This window comes from Lentinula edodes, assembly GCF_021015755.1.
Source record: "Lentinula edodes strain Le(Bin) 0899 ss11 chromosome Unknown C8R40scaffold_30, whole genome shotgun sequence".
NCBI lineage: Eukaryota > Fungi > Basidiomycota > Agaricomycetes > Agaricales > Omphalotaceae > Lentinula > Lentinula edodes.
In genome coordinates this window covers 128,754-148,870 of record NW_025764336.1, presented here as the reverse complement: position 1 = coordinate 148,870, position 20,117 = coordinate 128,754, and the positions used below count along the sequence as shown (strand labels likewise).

At 45.5% G+C, this 20,117-nt stretch overlaps 7 protein-coding genes across 7 annotated transcripts; 4 read left to right on the top strand and 3 right to left on the bottom strand.

Moving 5' to 3' along the window:
- Positions 1–181: 181 nt before the first annotated feature.
- On the bottom strand, positions 182–1,732 carry C8R40DRAFT_1051787 (pseudouridine synthase; the record flags this gene model as incomplete). Its single annotated transcript, XM_046224731.1, has 3 exons — positions 182–1,143; positions 1,264–1,294; positions 1,337–1,732. The coding sequence occupies 3 exons, from the start codon at positions 1,730–1,732 to the stop codon at positions 182–184; spliced, it is 1,389 nt and encodes a 462-aa protein (XP_046083707.1).
- Positions 1,733–2,038: 306 nt separating this feature from the next.
- C8R40DRAFT_475454 (GPR1/FUN34/yaaH family-domain-containing protein) lies at positions 2,039–3,542 on the top strand. The gene is made up of 6 exons (XM_046235182.1): positions 2,039–2,619; positions 2,682–2,734; positions 2,804–2,972; positions 3,036–3,129; positions 3,191–3,368; positions 3,424–3,542. The coding sequence occupies exons 1-5, from the start codon at positions 2,290–2,292 to the stop codon at positions 3,337–3,339; spliced, it is 795 nt and encodes a 264-aa protein (XP_046083706.1). The 5' UTR covers positions 2,039–2,289; the 3' UTR covers positions 3,340–3,368; positions 3,424–3,542.
- A 583-nt stretch (positions 3,543–4,125) lies between these two features.
- C8R40DRAFT_1116303 (uncharacterized protein) lies at positions 4,126–5,228 on the top strand. Its single transcript, XM_046228602.1, has 4 exons — positions 4,126–4,171; positions 4,226–4,459; positions 4,516–4,684; positions 4,744–5,228. The coding sequence occupies exons 1-4, from the start codon at positions 4,146–4,148 to the stop codon at positions 4,924–4,926; spliced, it is 612 nt and encodes a 203-aa protein (XP_046083705.1). The 5' UTR covers positions 4,126–4,145; the 3' UTR covers positions 4,927–5,228.
- Positions 5,214–7,601, bottom strand: C8R40DRAFT_1238990 (uncharacterized protein; the record flags this gene model as incomplete). The annotated part of the gene is made up of 6 exons (XM_046233474.1): positions 7,060–7,601; positions 6,705–7,004; positions 6,496–6,653; positions 6,087–6,445; positions 5,421–6,037; positions 5,214–5,364 (listed from the first exon to the last, which is right to left on the bottom strand). Exons 1-6 carry the CDS (start codon positions 7,488–7,490, stop codon positions 5,214–5,216), a joined length of 2,016 nt encoding a protein of 671 aa, XP_046083704.1. The 5' UTR covers positions 7,491–7,601.
- A 4,037-nt stretch (positions 7,602–11,638) lies between these two features.
- C8R40DRAFT_475306 (maltose permease) lies at positions 11,639–13,990 on the top strand. Its single transcript, XM_046235181.1, has 8 exons — positions 11,639–12,018; positions 12,081–12,202; positions 12,257–12,323; positions 12,379–12,615; positions 12,664–13,104; positions 13,165–13,558; positions 13,614–13,693; positions 13,746–13,990. The coding sequence occupies exons 1-8, from the start codon at positions 11,772–11,774 to the stop codon at positions 13,814–13,816; spliced, it is 1,659 nt and encodes a 552-aa protein (XP_046083703.1). The 5' UTR covers positions 11,639–11,771; the 3' UTR covers positions 13,817–13,990.
- Positions 13,991–15,756: 1,766 nt separating this feature from the next.
- C8R40DRAFT_1173357 (ammonium transporter) lies at positions 15,757–17,728 on the top strand (the record flags this gene model as incomplete). Its single annotated transcript, XM_046232004.1, has 10 exons — positions 15,757–15,770; positions 15,827–16,043; positions 16,093–16,156; positions 16,215–16,317; positions 16,374–16,495; positions 16,557–16,778; positions 16,837–16,913; positions 16,974–17,073; positions 17,131–17,222; positions 17,282–17,728. 10 exons carry the CDS (start codon positions 15,757–15,759, stop codon positions 17,726–17,728), a joined length of 1,458 nt encoding a protein of 485 aa, XP_046083702.1.
- Positions 17,729–17,896: 168 nt separating this feature from the next.
- Positions 17,897–19,990, bottom strand: C8R40DRAFT_1116284 (ATP:ADP antiporter). The gene is made up of 18 exons (XM_046228601.1): positions 19,895–19,990; positions 19,817–19,834; positions 19,744–19,754; positions 19,611–19,679; positions 19,465–19,558; positions 19,391–19,412; positions 19,323–19,338; positions 19,241–19,259; positions 19,040–19,172; positions 18,952–18,990; positions 18,743–18,894; positions 18,590–18,689; positions 18,526–18,537; positions 18,406–18,472; positions 18,310–18,352; positions 18,242–18,259; positions 18,107–18,181; positions 17,897–18,052 (listed from the first exon to the last, which is right to left on the bottom strand). The coding sequence occupies exons 1-18, from the start codon at positions 19,935–19,937 to the stop codon at positions 18,042–18,044; spliced, it is 942 nt and encodes a 313-aa protein (XP_046083701.1). The 5' UTR covers positions 19,938–19,990; the 3' UTR covers positions 17,897–18,041.
- Positions 19,991–20,117: the final 127 nt, after the last annotated feature.

Below are 20,117 nucleotides of genomic sequence, written 5' to 3'. Positions count from 1 at the left end.
GATTGCCACATAGTGGGTTTATAAGCACACTGTATCGGCAATTGCCGAGAAGTGACTCGAAGTGACTCAACAGTTCCGGTTCCGACCGGCTGCATACACTTACTCCCATGAAATAAAACTCCTGTACGTAGCTAAATAACTCACAATCCTCAGTAAATAGATATTCTTGCGAAGAACATTGTCAACCTATTACACTATCGTCTTCGATGGTAGCCACCATTTTTCTCTGATCTCTTCGAAACCCTTTCCCATTCCTCCAGCGCTCGTTCGCGACATCAACCGGATCTAACCGTTTTCTTTTCAACAAAGGAACATAATGCTGTAGCTTCCTCGAGGTTCCTGCGCCCAGTGGAGCTTCGATCATGACGCGTCCTCCATATCGGATGCCCATAATGCCTTCTTTAGTTGTTGCCCATGGTTTTGGGAAGAACAGCGAGGCAGCGTCGAGGAAATGCTGATTGAGAGCCAGATAAACTGCGGAGCGCGATTGGATGGAATGGAGAAGATGATATATGCCTCTTCCATCTTCTGTGGAGCTGTTGGACTGATCGCTATCAGGCTCATGCCCATCTATCCGCCAATCAACGTCTTCATCAGAGTAGATACAGTCCCAGAGCATGAGCGGGAGTGCGTCAGCCATTTGATATTCCGGTTTGGAGTCGACGACCGCGAGTGATTCTCCTGGACGGGATTGCTCCGCACCTTCTTGAGTATTAAGCAAAGATGTGACCACAGAAGGCTGCTCTAGTCCTCGACCGACGAGCAACAGTATAGCCATGATGTGGCGTACCTGATGATATAGGAATGCAGTTCCAACGAGGTTCAAAACATACATGGAAGATGAATTAGTGGAGGTAGAGGGATCTACCGGATCTATGTCTGCACGCAGGATCTTGCGGTCAAACACAGTGATCTGCTTTGCTGTATCCAGTTTGCACAAGTTACGAAAATCGTGCAGCCCTAGCAATCGGGAAGCAGCGTCTCGCATTTTGGGTATATCGAGATGTTCTGAGGAAAAGAAGTACTTGTAGTGCCTACATTTACACGCAAAGCGAGCAGAGAACGTGGTGGAGACTGGGGACCAAGCTAATATACGGATAGTGTGCGGAAGAATACGATTGAGAATGGCGACATAGTCCAGTTCTGGTCGTGACGTTTGTGGTGATGACGGTGAGGATAAAAGTGCAGGTGTATCTTCTTCATCGTTCAGACTGAGTGATCCAAAGCCATCGTCAAGTTTTTCTTCAATTCCACGCTCTTCACTATATTCTGCAGCCGCGCTAGGGATTCCTGCCTTGACCACTTCGTCAATGTTCTCTTCTAACGCGCTCCTGACCCATAACGATATAACTTGTCCAGCTGCACTGACTCCTCGATCTGTTCGACCGCACTTCTCCCAGCCACAGCCATCATAACCTGCAGCTGGATCTATGAGTTTTGCCCGCGTCAAGGCATCGAAAATGACACCTTCCACAGTTGGTAATGGCGTAGGTTTCAGCTGATACGCGAGTCCGTTGTATTCCCATCCAGAATAACAAAACTTTAGCGCGATTTTGCGGCGAGGGTGGGAGGCAAAGTCGAATTGGCTAGTTTGCGGAGCAGGAGAGGCTGATAAAGGATTTCCTGTGTCAGTTTTGTCTCTCTCTCCGGCAGCATTTGTTCGTCCTTCGAGTCCTTTTATATGAGCAATAAGCTCTTCTCTAGACCAATTTTCGTAAGATGACGAGGACATGGTTCGGGAATACCGGTGGAAAACGCGTGAAGGTATAGAAAGGGAGATGCGCATACAGTTAAACCATGATAAAATGACTCAAGTCGAAATGACGGATCAGTGTCACTGTTGCACTGAATGATAAAATTTATGAAGAGGATAATAAGCGCCCAAATGGAGGTTTAGAACAAGTTGCTTTGACTCCTCCAGTTTATAAGTTCCTTCGAGCAGTTTTCTGCCTATGATTGGCTTGATTTCCGAAGATTTCAGCTTCGATACGACTGGTATAGACTTCCATCTTCCTGGAAACTCAAGGAGTCTTGCAACCGCCTGTAATCTCAACAAGCTACGGTTCAAGCTCACTCCGACTGCCTAGTTCAAAGCACTGAATCGAATGGGAGTCATTGTATTCACCTTATACGGGCTATTTATCATTTCTTTATCTACAATATGGTCTCATGAGACATCTACCATTCAAGACGGTTCGCTTCTTGGTGAGAAGAGAAAGAAATGTTTTCTCACCTAGATGAAACCTATAAACACCCTTATCTTCAAATAGTGTTTTTTTCTGTACCAGCATGGACTTCATGCACGACATAGAGAAAGGTTCCATCGAACAACAAGGAGTCACTGGACGCCCTCCCATCCAACTTACTCCAGAGCAATTCGAGCGGCTCTTTCTCGCTCCCCACCCTGATACTGGTAATTCTTCCGCCTATAGGCTTGGGGTGCAGCGATTCGGAAACCCGACACCACTTGCGATGATTGCATTTCTTCTCGTGCAAGCACCAACTGCGTGCATCCAGATGGGATGGGGAGGTTCTACTACAGCGGCCAATGCTGTTCTTACAGGACCGTATTATCTATTGGGTGGGCTTGGGTTGGTTATCTCTGGCGTAATGGAATGGGTGATCGAGTCTTGATCGTAATTTTATCCCCTCTGTGACACTAACAAAGTACTTCGTATCAGATCATAGGCAACACTTTTTCCTCTGTCGTAGCTATAACTTTTGGCGGAAACTGGTGCGTATACGAAATAGTATGTTTCATCGCAACACCCTGAACAGACCGTTTTTCTACCGTCATTTCAAGGCTGGCTCTCGCTACCATCACGGACCCCGCACACGGAATAGCCTCGACATTCCCTAGCGGTATCAACTCGCCAGAATACAACAAAGCATTAATGTTCTACTTGGCATTTTGGACGTTTCTGACTTCTGTTTACTTTGTTGCAAGTTTGAGGAGTAACATCGCTTCTGCGGTAAATCTGTAGGAGTTCGTGAGTGTAACTGCGTACTTATTCAAGTCCGTATTCGTTGGGCAGGGCGTATTCTTCAACATCTCATTCGCTAATGGTCTCAACGCTGCAGGATATGGAGAACTAGGTGATGGGAACCAAGTCCTTGCAGACGCCCTTTGTGAGTCAAATTTCTCCAAGACTTTTTCGAGAATGTGAATGGTTACTTTCACAACAAATAGTCAAAGCGGGAGGTGCATTCGAATTTGTTGTCGTTTGCGCTTCGGGGTATCTTTTTGTAGCGTTGATGCTTGAGTCCGTAGAGATGCCTTTCAGGTTGCCGCTCGGTGACCTGTCGAATGTATTCACCAAGAAGACGAAATTATCGTGAAGTTGTGGATTTATAGAGCGTTACAGAATGTGCTAAGCCTTGTCAATCATTTACGAATAATCATTGAACTCTTATTCTCTACAGCTACTAGCATCAGTCACCATAGTCATTTGCACGTCCAGAATCAAGACCATGCTCTGACTCGATGCATTTCATGTACATGAGCCTCTTCCTCAAAGAGTCAACGTCCTCGGCCGTAGTTTTCAGTATAGTGACACATCATCGACCTCGCAAGCCAAGTGTCAATATCACCCCAGCCTGAGGTTGATTCGCGGTTTTATTCAAAATTCTTCAGCCTCAAAGTTGTCGCGCGAGGGTCAAAACGTTCATGAACGTTCGACTTGAACCGACTCAAAGATGCCTCCATATGTTAAACGGGCGGTCTCCAGTAATATTTGAAGGAATCCTAGCATTGGCCGCAAGTTCTATTCCAGAGTTCAATGTGCAGCAGTGGGTAGATTCAATTTGATTATCAGCTTCTCGTAGCTTCCGCCTTGCATCCCGGAAATTATAACTGAGGCCCATCTTGATCACTTCGTTGTAGTAATTGTTGTTCGTCTTCGAGAAGCCAACACTGAATCACCTTCAATTATTACTCGCTCTTCTTAAGCTCTCTTGGATATTTTAGGGAGCTCCGATTCCGTGTTCAAATTCATCAACACCCCTGAAAGCTGATTTTCACAGGCTTCCCCCCGCATGAAAAGCGTAGATTTAAATCTAAAATAAGCTCTCGCGTAGACGCTGTATGAAATACATGGTTTATCATGTGACTGCATTATGATTCATCCTCATCTCGAACGTCTACAATGGAGCACGCCTCGCAAACCGTCAGGTGGGTAAACTCGCCTGGCCACCGCTTATCTCGGCTTACCTTTCTGTTTCTCAGGAAATGTATCCACCAGAAATTTCTTCCAATCGGTCAACATCCTGCGCAAGCGGGCATTCTAGAGCCATCTTGTGGCCACATAACCCCGGTATATAACTTTGGCTGGTGCATTTCCATGGAAGACTTCGATCAACATTACCCGGAATGTCCCAGTGATATGACAAGTTACTGGATTAAGCATGTGACGGAACCTTGGGCTAAAGAGTTCCCGAACAAATATTTAAGCAAGCAACCGTAAGTTTCCTGCTAGCTCCTCCCATATCATAATTGCTTGATGCTGTGAATTGCAGTGGATTTGGTTATTCGCCTTGCCTGGACTTCATATTCATCAACAAAGAACCGTATCTTGTTGTCATACTTACACGAAATAGTACCAAAGAATCTCTCGCTCTGAGTCGGAACGAAGATTATATTGCAGATGCGAGGAGATTGGCACGCATCCAAGAGATTTTTGGAGAACTTCGATGGATTCGTGCATGAGAGTTGTGTCGCAAGGGCGCAGACGCCCACTTGCGCACCTTTTTCGTCCAATCTTACTCCTCAAATATTCACTGCTCGTTCAATGCGTAGCTTCAGAGTCATTGATGCAGTCAACCCGCATTGACTCCATCACAGGTTCTTGTCTGCCTCACCAACATTTGTATTTAAGTACTTATTCCGGAGAATTTAACGTGTTCTGCCCACGGTCCACGCGAAAATGATCCTGCCGGGCGGGGCCGCGGTACGGATCCAAAATGGGTGGAAATCACTGATCGGGGTTGATCGGGTGAGCGGGGTAACGTTACCGGTTCGTCCGCTGTCTTCTGCCGGAGAACTCGGCACACGTTTATCTTGGTTTTGCTTCCGTTTGTCGTCGTCGTCGTTGTCATCGACGATTGTCGCCTCCTCGTTAATAGTTAATAGTTATATGATATGAATAGGTATAGGTATAGTACTGAGCTGAAGAATAGATATGAATATATACGTATGTACTTCTAATGAAGGATTGTTAGATATCTGCAAAGTTGGAATTTTTACCCTTGCGGCGTTTTATTGTACCACTCTCCTGTTTCGACGCCCGTATCTGCAGCAAAAGTTGAGTGATTCCATCCTGACAACATGAATAGGCCTGCTGAAATGATTGTTCGTCCCGCTCGAACCTGATATAGACAAAATTGCTTTGAGTGGAGATACACGTTGTAGAAATAATACACACCTCTCGATGAATTCCAATGCAATCAACTTTCGCTGACCATATAATGCCGCCTGTTGAGTCACTTTGGCCCATTCTGGCTTCCAGTCCTTCAGTGCATAGTGATGATCTCGAGATGGGTCAGGATGTTCCCAATCAATGATGACTTGCTTCCATGCACTCGGGGAAGGTCGTATCTTCGGAATAATTGGGAGATAATCTAACTCGGGCAGAATCTTTGTTGATGGTTGAGGAGTGAATGATCCTGTACTGGAATAGATCACTTGATTTGGTGCTGGCGCTGCCATTTGAGATAGGTAAGAACTCAGAGATGGCATGAGAGAAGGTTTCGGAACAGGCAGTGATGGCCAGATGTAACCTTGATATGGATATGGACCGTAGGGCGCTGATCCTTGTGGAAGATGATGCTGTGATGTGTAGATAGCTGCAAATTCTTTCTTGATGGTGGATCCTACCATGGTAAAGAGTTGTCGGCCCTCAGCTGCTGAAAGTGGTCCCATCTCCGCAGCCTCGCCTGCATGAGATTCAGACGCTCTACGGTCTATCGGAGCCAACGCATCACTGTGATCTTCTTCATACGTGTTTAATTCATCCAAGAGGTACCGTATTAATGTATCACGCTTGATTGATATCAGTGACCAGCAGCGATAGCGAATCAGATAAAATCACCTTTTCATTTGGTGCCCATCCACCCCACCATCGAATTCGAGCCAGAGTCCAGCGTTCGCCAATTGGTGCAAACATGAACCGGTATTGAGCACCCCCACGTCGGAAGCAATGGGTTGTAAATGCTCCTGGAACCCCAGCAGCTACCATAAAATTGTCGATCATCTTCTGCACTGCTTCGGGTGTTATTGGCTGTTTTGACTGGAACGTCACACCGTTCGCATTGATAGTTGGAAAGATGTAGTCGTCAGGCTCATACTGTCGGCGGAGTATGTGCTCTTCACAGAATTCCATCCAGATGGAAAGATGAGTTTGAGCACATATTGCACAGATCTTCTGAGGATACAGGTTGTAACGATGTCCTGGATACTACAAATCAAAATAGCCAGAGGTAATCAATCAATTCTCATACCGTTCAGCTGAGTTTCATTCTTTGCTTGCTTCTTTTGCCAGTTTTTCTGGTCTCTGAGGTTGATTTGGATAAAAGGAGGATCACTCGGTGTTGCGCCAGGTCTGGGAAGAGGGTTGCGGTCAACATGCTTGGCCTGGAGATGCGATGTCTCTGTATTTCTAATATCAAGGAATTTGAGACTCAGGTATGTGCGTCTATTAAAGAAATACCTTGTCCAGATAGTGAAACCCAATGATGAATAAGCACGGAACCGCAGGTGCGAAATCTTGAATGCAAGTGATTTTGCATCCAGGACAGGATAGTCATCGGGACAGACAGAAATAGAGTGAGCATACAACCTCTCCATGATGATGATGCTTGCTGGTTTGGAATGATGTCGTTCGCTCTCCCCATCTTTTCGCTTACATCCCTCCATGAGATCGACAACCTCTGCTGCATTACAGGGATTTCCAATCCATCGTTTGTTCCCTTCATCATACCGCCAATCCCCACGATATTTGTCGCCTTCACTATTCAAATCAGAGGAGTCAAATATAATCCAGACCAATCTAAATCCTGACATACAGGTGCGTGTAATGATACTTGAATGCGGCATGAACTGATTCTCCTGTTGATAGCTTCCTGCCCTCTTCGTAACACTTCCATGATATGTACATTGCAATGGCTTCAGGAGTAAACTGATTGGGCTTTCCATCAAGACATCCATGAAACTCGGAGGCCATTTCTTCATTCCTCATAGGGACATCTTCGACCTCATCCTCTAGACATCCCCCTGCATTCTCTTCAACTTTGAGGAACTCCTCCAGCCACTTCCTCACCCGCTGGATGACCTGTGTATATTGTTTAGTGGTATTGTCTGCCCGTATATGTGCTGTTGTGTTTGACTTCGTTTGACTTCGTAAATCTGCAAGTCGCTTCAGTGGAGAGTTTGTTTTGGTGGCTGAAGTTTTCTTTGATTTAGAGGAGTGTGAAGTCTCTTTGTGGGCACGAGGCATTAGAATAGGATATAATAGAGAAGAACGAGGAAAAGGGGGAAAAACAAATGTTTCAAATTTCAAATTTCATTTGCATTGATGTTCAAGCAACTAGACTGTACTCATCCTGATAGTATAATCTACAGAAGATACTGTTATGTGTAATAAGAACATTATTTTCAGATCAAATACTGTGAATTCATTATTGCACAAGTGGACTATAACATCAAGTGCAGGTGACAAGTACATATAAATTTGTCTTCGCGTGAGCTGATAGCCATACTCTGGACGTAGAGTGACATTTTGTGATCCTAACACACCTATCTAGAGCAGAATGTGATCAGAAATGAGGAAGATATGATGAATATTGTGCAACTCACCTTGGGGTTGCAGGTGACAATGAGCACATAGAAATCCATCTTCGCGTGAACTGAGAGCCATGCTCTGGACATAGAGTGACATTTCACGATCCTAACGCACCTATCTAGAGCAGGATGCAACTAGAAACGAATGAGTTATAACGAATATTGTGCAACTCACCTTGAGGTTGCAGGTGGCAATGAGCAGACAAAGACTTTTGTTCGCGTGAGCCAGTAGCTATGCGCTGGGTGTAGAGTGACATTTCACGATCTTAACGCACCTATCTATAGCAGGATGCGATCAAAAATGAGTGAGTTATGATAAATATTGTGTAACTCACCTTGAGGTTGCGGGTGGCGACGAGCCACCAAAGACTTGTGTTCGCGTGATCCAGCAGTTATTCGCTCGCTGTAGAGTGACATTTCACAATCTTAACGCACCTATCTATAGCAGGATGCGATCAGAAATGAGTGAGTTATGATAAATATTGTGTAACTCACCTTGAGGTTGCAGGAGGCGATGAGCAGACAAAAATATGTCTTCATGTGAGCTGATAGTTATGCTCTGGGCGTGGAGTGATATTTCTCAATCATATTGTACCTATCTAGAGCAGGATGTGATCAGAAATGAGTGAGATATGATAAATATTGTTCAACTCACCTTGGGGTTGGAAGTGGCGACGAGCAGACAAAAATTTGTCTTCGCGTGAGCTAATAGTTATGCTCGGCATGTAAAATAACATTTCGCGATCCTGATTCACCTATCTAGAGCAGAATGCGATCAGAAATGAATGAGATATGATAAATATTGTTCAACTCACCTTGGGGTTGGAGGTGGCGACGAGCAGACAAAAATTTGTCTTCGCGTGAGCTAATAGTTATGCTCGGCGTGTAAAGTAACATTTCGCGATCCTGATTCACCTATCTAGAGCAGAATGCGATCAGAAATGAATGAGATATGATAAATATTGTTCAACTCACCTTGGGGTTGGAGGTGGCGACGAGCAGACAAGAATTTGTCTTCGCATGAGCTAGTGGCTATGCTCGGCGTGTAAAGTAACATTTCGCAATCCTGATTCACCTATCTAGAGCAGGATGCAATCAGAAATGAATGAGATATGATAAATATTGTTCAACTCACCTTGGGGTTGGAGGTGGCGACGAGCAGACAAGAATTCGTCTTTGCGTGAGCTAATGGCTATGCTCTGGGTATAGAGTGATGTTTCGTGATCCTAACGCACCTATCTAGAGCAGAGTATCATAAAAAATGAGTGAGATATGACCAAACCCTCCTACTCGCCTCAGGGTTGGAGGTGACAACAAGGACATGCAAGATTATTTTTGCATAGACTAAGTGTTATGCTTCAAGGGTTGAGCATTATTTCGTAGTCCTGTCGCACTTATCTAGGGCAGGATTCAATCAAAAATGAGTGAGGCATGACCAGAATTGTTCAACTCACCTTGGGATTGCACATCCGCCTTTCATGGTACATACTGCTTTAAAATCATTCTTTAGTTGGAAGAGTGAGAGATAAGGCCCTGAGGGGATCAAGAGGAGGTAAGTTAAGATTGCTTGCACCCGCCACTACAGCAGTTCCGGACGCGCCGTGCCTTTGGGGCCATGACCAGTTTTGAGGTGGTCAGTTTGTTGTAGAGAGCAGGTGCAAGCAATGCTCAACAAAAACTCATCTGCTCTGTAAGAGATAGAGGATAGACGTCGACAGGGACATGGTCCAGTCGTTTGACCTTGCAAGTGGCAGCACAAACACGAGTCATGTGACTGATATTCTGCTGTAGCTCGAAGCTACTGACGCGATTTTCACTCCAATACTGCTGTTCCCCTCTGTTGCCTCATTGCAAAAGTATTCAGTGTTCCAGAAAATAATATAATCCTGGATGGTAGCAGGGCTGGCTGTTTTTTGAAACAACACCTCAAGGAAATACTACATTTTAAATAGATATAAAGACAGATAAGTCAAGTAAGTACGAAATAAGCCATAATTTAAGCTATCCGATAAATTCACGTGAATTTAAGCTGGATTTAAGGATGGATTTAAGGATGGCTGAGACGATATCTCCTCACTGCTGGTACCCATTAAATTCTTCCCGCCTGAAGTCCAGGTGATACAGGGTGCTCTGCTGTGCTCGGTCCTTGATGCATTTACATCAGTCATTCTAAGAGCTGCTGCATAGCAAGTCAACCACTCCCTGAATTGTCCAAGCATTCAAGTACATGCTTATGGCTTTCAAAATTATCACAATGCCAAAGTTTCTATCTGCTGGCAGACACAGGAGACTGCAGGAATGACTTGCCAACATTTGCTAGATAATCTGAGAGCCATTATAAACTGCTGAATTTCGTTCATTTTACATTCCAGGCAAGTTACACCATACATGAATTGCGGGCCTTGTGTGAAGTAACAACTTATGCAACAAGTTTACAGAACATCTGCGTGTGTGTGCAGCTCTCAACACTGATATAAAGTTTTTCTCATCTTCACATTCTCCAGCTCTTGGTATGCATTGATCTTACATAGCATGTATGTAGCATAGATCGTGCAAAATTAATGCAGCACGGTGGGAAGGTCTGAACAGAGAGCCGGATGAACCAGCTCGATTCAACCGAAGCGCTGTCACTGCTCTAAGCGGAAGGATCGCATCAGGATCTTTCTAATTTAGGGCATTTGGCCGATTTAAGTGCCGGGCTTGAATTCGGCAGAATAGAACAACTGATTCTATCTCATATTTAAGAGTGAATACTTAGAACTCCCTTGTGCTCAAGTCGTACCCCCCGCGTTGGTTTGCACAAGCTCTAAATTCATTGAGCACAAACGGCCAATCCCATTCGACGTAGAAGCATTATGGTGTCGCGTTGAGAGAACTTCATTTGAATGAATTCAAAGAACATGTCTACACCATCTGAATCGTCTACGTGAATGATATTTCTTTTTGCAATAACCGAGGAACAGTTTAAAAAAGTTATGATATTCTCTTACACTACTTACATAAAACAAATGCAGTGCTTTGCGTAATTCTTTGCTTGCTTGCAAGAGGTGAGGGAGATTCAGATCGGGGACACGATTCTCACGACCCCCCCCCCCCCCCCCCCCTCCAGAGTCCAGGCAGGGTCTATTGGCTGGAGGTTGCAGAACTGTCTCGAACGCCCTTCAAGCTCACATATACCTTCCAGATTGTACCTAAGTTGGATATCATCAATAAGTGACACCAACACAGGTGTTCCAAGATTTCAACCAAGTTTTATGTCTCAAGCCATCATAAGATGCCGTGCAGCTCGGCTTGGGCTTGGTCAGGGCCTTTCGCGTGGCAACATAAGTACCCCCGATCTGAATCTCCCTCACCTCTTGCTTGCTTGAATTTTTTCAATCTATTTTTGTTTATTTATCTGTCCAGTATATATTTGCCCTAAAATGAATTTCAGCAATAGCTCTTCGAAGCCCCGACGGTCCCCGACGAGAGCCCTCTCGAGCACTTCTCGAGCCTGGCCCCAAAATGTATTGAACAAATATTCGGTAAAATCCAAACCATTTCGCAAAGGACTGTATCATTTCAATTTCCGCATCAAAATCCGTCACCAGACTGGTCCCTCCGGCCCACCACTGTGTTCTCCCATTCTGATTCATTCGCCGTGCGCCCACAATAGGAGTCGATCCGTTCATCCAATTTGCTGCCAGTGATGACCGGGACCGGTGACCTGTTGGTACCGTTAAAAAGGTCAGATGTGGACAGCGTAGTGGCCTGATCGGGGCAACACACTAAATAAACATTTGATCCTTCAGCGGTCCGCTCAATTTTCCGAAAATCCTCCAGAGCTTCACCGTTTCCCCGCAGTCTAGTTCAGGCACCGTACTTCCCCACGAGAATAAAAGACCTATTTTCCTCATGGTACCGAACTTGAACTTGTTCATTGTTTTTCTACACCAAAATGTCGCAGTATGGCATTCACGACGCGCCTGAAAATGTTATCGTCGCCGATAACAATGAAATCTTGCGCAAGCTCAACGCCAATACTATCTCCGACGCCGCCAAGGCTGACGAGATTGAGCACAAGATGACCTTGCGAGAGGCGTTCAAGACACACAAGAAAGCCATTTTTTGGTCCATGGCTCTTTCTGGCGCGTTAATAATGGAAGGTTACGATGTTGTCGTGATTGGCTCGTTCTATGGTCAACGTATGTCCATCTGGTCCTTATTTCTCGATATGTGACGCCTCATAAAATACATATTCAATCAGCCAATTTCACCAAGCGTTTTGGTATTGTCGCCCCCGGCACAGCGACTGGTTATGCTATTCCAGCAGCATGGCAAAGCGGACTGAGTAATGGTAGCTCAGCAGGTGGTATCATCGGGCTCTTGGTACGTTTCTTGATTTGACCATTCTACACAAAACATTTATGTATATGCTCATAGATAAACGGCTGGGCAGCGGATCGTTATGGCCCTAAAATTGTAATGATGACCTCTATCGTCGCTCTGAGTACGTATCCATACTCTGAACCTCTCACACCTCAGTCGAAAATAACACTGTCTAGCCTGTTTTATCTTCATCCCTGTCTTCGCACAGTCCCTTACAACTCTTGTCATCGGCGAAGTTTTGTGCGGTATACCCTGGGGTGTTTTCCAAACGCTTACGACAGCCTATGCGTCTGAGGTTTGCCCTATTCAGCTTCGCGGGTATCTTACTGCATACGTCAATCTCTGCTGGGGTGTCGGTATCCTGCTTTCATCTGGTGTGGTGACTGCTACTCTAAATGTCGATTCTGACTGGAGTGAGTAGCATATGTTCATCATTCATTGTAAACTAACATGTACGTCAGGTTGGCGTCTACCCTTCGTGGTTCAATGGGTCTGGGTTATTCCCCTCTTCATGATCGTCTTCTTTTCACCTCCTTCTCCATGGTGGCTCGTACGCCGCGGTCGCCTGGATGATGCAGAGAAGTCTGTCAGACGTCTTACCAATCCAGAATATGTTTCAGACAATGACATTAAGAACACGGTTGCAATGATGGTGCACACCAACGAGCTCGAGACGCAAGCACAAGCAGGGACCACGTATATTCAGTGTTTCACCAAAACTGATCGTCGTCGTACGGAAATTGTCATGATGACCTTTGCGATGCAGCTTTTGTCCGGCGAAAATCTTATTGGTCAAGGTGTCCAGTTCTTGCAATCTGCGGGTGTTGGTACCCAACTTTCGTTCGACTTAAATATGGTCCTCAACTCCATGTTCATCATTGGAACCATAGTTTCCTGGGGTTGTAAGTATTTTTCATTTTTGAGATGTGTAAACTACTACTGACGTTGATAATGTCGTTCAGTGCTCACCCACTTTGGTCGCCGGACATTGTACACTGCCGGCATGGGCTGCATGGCTGTCGTGCTCTTCGTCATTGGTGGTTTGGGCTTCATCAGTTCCAATAACGCTACAATGACCGTCGGTGGTCTCCTCATCGCTCTGAACTTCATCTACAACTGTACGCTTGGTCCCCTCTGCTATACCATCATCGGCGAAGTTTCCTCTACCCGACTGCGCCAAAAATCCATCGCGCTCTCGCGTATTGCCTACCAGATCATGAACATCATCTGTGGTATCATTGTTCCGCGTATGATTAATACGACTGCTTGGAACTGGGGAGCCAAATCAGGTCTCTTCTGGGGCGGCAGTGCACTTCTGTCAACGCTATACTGCTTGCTCAGACTTCCTGAAACCAAGTGCGTTCATTTTAAGTTTTGAACTAGATTTTCCCCTGATAATCATTGTTCTTAGACATCGTAGTTACGGTGAACTGGACCTGCTCTTTGAGAATAAAGTTCCCGCATGGCGTTTCAAATCCACGAAGGTCGACCGTAAGCTTCTACTCATCTTCACTAAGATTATATCACCAACCCTTTTGCACAGAATTCGGTATGCACCACGATGATACGAAAAAGCATATTGACTCGAAGGAGGATATCAAGCACCTTGATTGAGTGAGGGGCTACATGTAGTTTCTTTACTTCTCTACGATTTTACGGGCAACTTATGGGTAATGAATGTAGTGTATTGTACATATTCTGATAACGTGTAAATGTAGGGCAAAATCACTAACTAGCGAGATTAATCGCAAACACTTTCTGAACTTCCGAACTCATGGTATGACGTGCGCTGCCCTGAATTGAGTTGCAAAAGCCTTTTCGCTACCAGTGACCTACATATCCGGCTTATCAAGAACCATACTGACTACATAGTACTCCTTCGCTTCGCTTGCCAAATATGTTCCAGCGAACTTGTTCATCGTACATTGGCTGAGTCTCCGCAGTCCGCGTCCGCGTCCGGGGACAAATTATTTAGAGCAGCAGCGAAGATGACAGATCAAGCTCTACTTTTTGGGTTATCCGCAGAGAAATTTTCTGTAGGAAGGAAACGAAGGAGGCATTCTAAGTTTTTCCGGGGTAGGTCAAAGATTCGTTCCTGAGGACATATTTATGGGACGTGTATTATCCCTGGACAATGAGCGCCTAATCGCCGAACTGGGAATTTGACGACCCCTGTATGTACATTAGGAGGTTCGATGCTTTGAAATCCTACTACTCACAGCTATTCCTAGCTATTCAGCCGCATAGACTCGCGCTATTCTTTGGCATGAGTCTCCACTCATCTGTTCAACAATATTGCAATCCATCATCAGTGTACATCCTGACACTGTTTAGCACTTGTAATCAACTTAATGAGTACTAGTAGGTACTAGTGGTAATTCCGCGTTGGCAATGGGCCGATGTACATCGGACTGGAAGAGGAGACGAAAGTCAGCAAGAATCCTAACAGATTAGTAGGTGCAAATGCCAAGCATGTAAGGATGCTGATCGATTGTAACACAGGATACAGAGCTGTATAGTGACAACGGTCCTTCCCGGTGTTCAGGGAATCAAAGGCCGGGGAGACAGAGGTAGACAGGTGTTTGGACTTGACATGAACTATTTGGATTTTTAGCGGACGTGCATAGAATTTGAGACAGCCTAAAGTCTAGACCAGGAATGGCAAGCGGAAGACGCGTGAAATAGCGCGACAATGTGCAAAAAGCACAAGTCGGGAAGGCCCGGGGAGGGTCAGGGGAAGGGGGGCCCATGCAGAGAAAGAATCGTGCGCCGGAGCGCCCGAAATTCGCAAAAGGTATAGATACTGCCGATCGGTTTATCCTATTAAGAGTGTAAGCATGCGCTGTGGACACGGAGTACTTGTCAAAAAATCCAGATTTCGAATATTGTACTGACCATTATTACAAGCCCAGTGAAGGACCACATATGTAGAGCCAAACGCAGGACTAATTAGAGGACAGTTCAGGGCACTTGAGGTCATTGTTATCACTATTCTATGATATGTACAGATAACGTCAGGGTATGTCTAGAGCTTATACAGGCTGAAGGATAAAATTTTCAATTTGTATTCGAATCAGACCACTACTTGAAAGCTCCCGCTTGTAGGTCTGTTTACCAGATTCAGATTGAGTGAAGCGTATAGCGAGTTCTTCATAGTGACCATATGTAATCAATAGGCAATCTCCAGCGTTCTCTCTCGTTCTTCTTGCTTGAGTCTTTTGTTGCACGATTTTGACTGCTGAAGCGCTGAACGTTGACGGCCACAAACCATAGACGTATGATCGTACCTGGGTTGCATCTTGAAAGGAAAGGTACGGAATGGAGTTGGAAAACAAGACGCATCATTGGACGATAAGAACTTTTACTGTGAGAACTATTTGACTCGATTCGGTGGCGGCCAAGAGTTTCAATTTTGCTCCTCATGGAATTTAGACAGGATCGGGACAGGATGGATTTTTGAAGTATATCTACGAGTCAACTTCCCGCTTTTCCTTTTCTTCCCTTGCTTCCTTCGTCTACAAGCCCTTACGTGGAGGTCGTACCTATCGCCCAGTATGGTCAACATAACGTACGATGCATGTAAGTATTCCCAATCTTTTCGCTCATAGTCAACTAATCACTCAGGATCTCTTCTCCAGCGGGAAGTATCATCTACACTGATGATTCTGGAACACAGTCTGTATATCAGAATGGAGATATTGCTTGGACTCTCGCAGGCACTGCGCTCGTCTTTATCATGATTCCTGGCCTTGGATATTTTTATTCTGGATTGCTAAGGCGGAAGAACGCATTGTCAATGATTTACATGAGTGTCATGACTATAGCTGTGGTCTCCTTCCAAGTATGTCCAGAGCGATTCTACGGATCGTCTATATCTAACACGGCTACAGTGGTTTTTCTGGGGTTACTCGCTGGCGTTCAGTGAGACTGGAAGCGCGTATATCGGAAACCTCAGTATGTGACCAACGTCATGTTGAGCATGTCTAGAATACTTACCGTATTTCTTTTGCAGAGTACTTCGGGATGAAAGGCGTCGCTGCAGCACCTTCAATTGGCTCAGCTCGGATTCCTGCTCTCGTCTTTGCTGTCTACCAACTCATGTTCGCTGCAATAACGTACGAATATCACTCACCTCCATTATATATATATCCTCAATCTTCTTCATTACCAGTCCCATGCTCGCTCTTGGAGCTGTATCAGAACGCGGTCGACTAGGGCCTTGTATCGCCTTTGTATTCATCTGGTCGACTCTCGTCTACGACCCCATCGCTTGTTGGACGTGGAATTCTAATGGTACATATATCTGGTTCAAATCCATATCGATTTCTCTTACTCAGATCAAACATTTCCGCAGGATGGAGTTTCGTGCTGGGTGGACTCGACTTTGCTGGTGGTTCTCCGGTCCACATCTCCTCTGGATCCGCCGCTCTCGCCATCTCCATTTACCTCGGAAAACGTCGAGGTTACGGAACTGAACGTTTAGCATACAAGCCTCACAATACTTCGTACGTGATTCTCGGGACTGTTCTGCTATGGTTTGGGTGGTTCGGTTTCAACGGAGGCTCTGCCCTCAGCGGTGCGTGTCTTTAACGTGAACTATAACTGCAGAAAAATGACTGATCCTTCCCTTGTAGCTAATCTTCGTGCCGCCATGGCATGCGTCGTCACGAACTTGGCCGCTAGTGTCGGTGGATTGACTTGGATGCTCTGGGTAAGTTATTCTCATATAAATATTTATATCCCATTCCTGGCCTAACGCATGAAATTCCAGGATTACCGGATTGAAAGAAAATGGTCCGCTGTCGGTTTCTGTAGTGGTGCTATCGCCGGTCTGGTGGCTATTACCCCTGGTTCTGGTTTTGTCGGCGCCCGTAAGTCCTTACGCATTAACATGGAATGTAACCTCACATTGCGATCATCCTGAACAGCTGCCGCTGTGCTATTCGGTGTTATGGCCGGCACGATCTGCAATTTTGCTACCCAACTTAAATTCGTTTTTGGATATGATGATACTCTTGATGTATGTTTCTTAGTCACCGCCTTCTTCATCTTCCCACCTCATACTTAACACTTGACTAGATCTTCGCCTCCCACGCAGTCGGTGGTGTTGTTGGCAATGTTCTCACGGGTCTTTTTGCTCAAGCCTCGGTAGCTGGTTTCGATGGCATAACCATAATTCCTGGTGGCTGGCTTGACCACCATTATATTCAACTAGGCTACCAACTTGCTGACTCTGTCGCCGCTCTCTCCTATTCGTTCGTCATGACGACCATCATCCTCTGGCTTATGCACTTTATCCCGTTCCTGAGGATGCGTGGCTCAGAGGATGCAGAGATCGTTGGGCTGGATGAGTATGATATGGGCGAGTTTGCTTATGATTACGTGGGATTAGAACAGGAGATTGGGCATGATATTGAGACGAAGATGAGCGAGGGGATGACTACAGGAGGAAGGGAGCCACATCACGAGCACCATCATAACGTGGATGAGAATAGTCTGGAGAAGGGACTTGGTTCGCCTGCTTGAAATGTCGCAGTTCATTCTGCGCCCTTGATGTTTAGATTACAGTGTTACCAACTAGTACACTTATTTTCGTCAATACTTACCTTTACTTATATGCTCTGTAATATTACAACTCAATTTTCGAAACTCGAGGTTCGCACAAGTTGACGTCGCCCTACATAGACCTGTCGCAAATAGAAAAAAAAGAAAATTTGATTATAGTGGCTACACTTGTCGAAGGACAAAAGATCGGAAGTTCTAGCTAATAACAGTTCCGAGGACAATGAAGCCATGAAGGCAAAAAGTAGCACACAATCAGACAGTTTACGAAGTTCAATCAACCAGATCCTATTATTCAAACAGTCAGTCGTACGCTTCTCCAAAAAAGTGCTACGAACTCACCACCAGCATAGACCTTTCCGAATACCTTCTCCTGGAAAAGATCGTACAAGCTGAGAACACCAGCACCAGCAACGCCTGAATGGGATGGTCATTAAAAGCCCGATAACTAACGGGACGAAAGGAAATGAGCTTCACCTCTCAAAATGTTTGCACCTGAAACATAGCATTAGTACCCTGAAAGACCAGGAATCGAAAATACATACCTGCACCCTTGAACAATGAGGCGGTACCCTCCTTGGCAATGATCTATAGGCTGTAGGTCAGAGCATGAAACCATTATATAGATGAATTAGACGAACCTGAGAACCAGCATCGAACATAGACTTGTAGTTGACACCAGAGCCCGAGGTCATCATCATACGACGACTGTAGTGGGCATTGGCTCTAAAACTAACAGCAATATAAAATTGTGCACATACCGAATGGTATCCCTGAAAGAGATAGTCAGAATCAAACAAGGAACCACCCTGCCAAAGAACTCACAATGGATACGAAGCCAATCCAGATCCGATGGTTACACTCCAGCCAAGAAGGAAAGAAGCCAAGAAGGAGCCTTGAAGCGCGCCGACCAGGACGACAGGTTCTATGGAGAAAGCCAGGTCAACATTTGACTTTTGCTCAGAGAAGTGGACGTACTGAGAGAGTCGTAGACGCCAAAGTAGAGACCACGGTAGACAATGATACCGACGACGGAGGGAACAAAACCACGGTAGAGCCCAGCGATACCATCAGAAGCAAGAGTTTTTTTGTAGACATCTACAAGACCGTTGAATTGACGCTCCCCGCCGCTAGCGATAGTGACGAAAGTTAGTGCGTGGATCCATTTGAAGGTAAACTAGACAAACCCCTTGGCAGTCGATTTAGCATCGTTGGCAAGTCGTGTCCTATGTGAATGAATATCAAATCGTTTGTGATGATGGCATTGGTCCACACCTAGCATAATCAAGAGAGTAAACGAATAACAAGGACGACGCTCCAGCGGCTCCACCAGAGGCCACATTTCCCGCAAACCACGTCCAATATCCAGCTTCTTTTTTGAAACCAAACAAGGACTTGAAGTAGTCCTCTGAAAGCACGTGTCAGCAAATGAAAGGCAATGTGAATCTGATAACGACAGCTTGACACGACACGCACTGAAGGCAAAGTTCAAAGCCTGAAAGAGAGGAGATTTCGATTAGAACCAAGAAACGCGAATTTTAGCAGAGCATCGACAAACCTGCGTAGGGAAGTATCTTGCGTGGGGCTTCAGAGAAACATGGTCGGACTTGTAAATGAATGACTTACCGGATAACATTGGCCGTGTTACCTGGTCAAAGCATCTATGAGGTCGAGACGAGACGAGGACATCCTTCACTCACCTCTCCATAGAGAGACGACACCCTCATCGGCTATAGTCCGCCTAAAAGCGTCCAGGACACCGCCGTACGGCGTCGCGAGGCGACCTTGCTTGAGCTATCCCGACAAGTCAGCTTGGGATCAGTTTTGAATAGACATAGACATCCACCATCTCGCCTTGGTTCTGGACCAAAAGCTTGACACGTTCAATTGGGGCGGCGGCAGTCTTTGAGACGGCCTACGAGTGCAACAGGTACATGATCAGCGACACAAACTCACAATAGAAGATGGAAGATACACACCGCGCTGACGCCTGAGCAGCACGCAGCATCTATGAGCATATATTGATCCTAGACATAAAATTCTAGACCGCACCTCCCATCATGAAATCAACTAGGAATTGAACAAATGAGCTGGCATGTCATAATATGGATGATTGCAAGAAACACTGACTAGCGAACTCTTTGGGAGTTTTCGATCTCTTTTTATCAGCCATCGTGGAGGGATTTTGGGTGAATTTGGGGATTTAAAACCGAAGAAAGGAAACGGAAGGGTACGTCGTCACGACTCCAAAATCGACAATATTGACAGTATTCGTCATCGACCAATTATGGCAGCGCTATATATTTCATCCAATCCCAATCCGAAATTCTCATCGTCCCTCCTCAAAATACTG

Excerpts from the sequence above, each read along its gene's own strand:
- C8R40DRAFT_475454 (XM_046235182.1), top strand. The coding sequence starts at position 2,290 with ATGGACTTCATGCACGACATAGAGAAAGGTTCCATCGAACAACAAGGA. Across the intron at positions 2,735-2,803 it reads ATAACTTTTGGCGGAAACTG|GCTGGCTCTCGCTACCATCA; the intron begins GTGCGTATACGA and ends CGTCATTTCAAG. Across the intron at positions 2,973-3,035 it reads GGAGTAACATCGCTTCTGCG|GGCGTATTCTTCAACATCTC; the intron begins GTAAATCTGTAG and ends TTCGTTGGGCAG.
- C8R40DRAFT_1116303 (XM_046228602.1), top strand. The coding sequence starts at position 4,146 with ATGGAGCACGCCTCGCAAACCGTCAG. Across the intron at positions 4,172-4,225 it reads CACGCCTCGCAAACCGTCAG|GAAATGTATCCACCAGAAAT; the intron begins GTGGGTAAACTC and ends TCTGTTTCTCAG. Across the intron at positions 4,460-4,515 it reads AAATATTTAAGCAAGCAACC|TGGATTTGGTTATTCGCCTT; the intron begins GTAAGTTTCCTG and ends TGTGAATTGCAG.
- C8R40DRAFT_475306 (XM_046235181.1), top strand. The coding sequence starts at position 11,772 with ATGTCGCAGTATGGCATTCACGACGCGCCTGAAAATGTTATCGTCGCC. Across the intron at positions 12,203-12,256 it reads GTGGTATCATCGGGCTCTTG|ATAAACGGCTGGGCAGCGGA; the intron begins GTACGTTTCTTG and ends ATATGCTCATAG. Across the intron at positions 12,616-12,663 it reads AAATGTCGATTCTGACTGGA|GTTGGCGTCTACCCTTCGTG; the intron begins GTGAGTAGCATA and ends CATGTACGTCAG.
- C8R40DRAFT_1116284 (XM_046228601.1), bottom strand. The coding sequence starts at position 19,937 with ATGGCTGATAAAAAGAGATCGAAAACTCCCAAAGAGTTCGCTA. Across the intron at positions 19,559-19,610 it reads TCCAGAACCAAGGCGAGATG|CTCAAGCAAGGTCGCCTCGC; the intron begins GTGGATGTCTAT and ends TTGTCGGGATAG. Across the intron at positions 18,353-18,405 it reads TGTTCGATGCTGGTTCTCAG|ATCATTGCCAAGGAGGGTAC; the intron begins GTTCGTCTAATT and ends TACAGCCTATAG.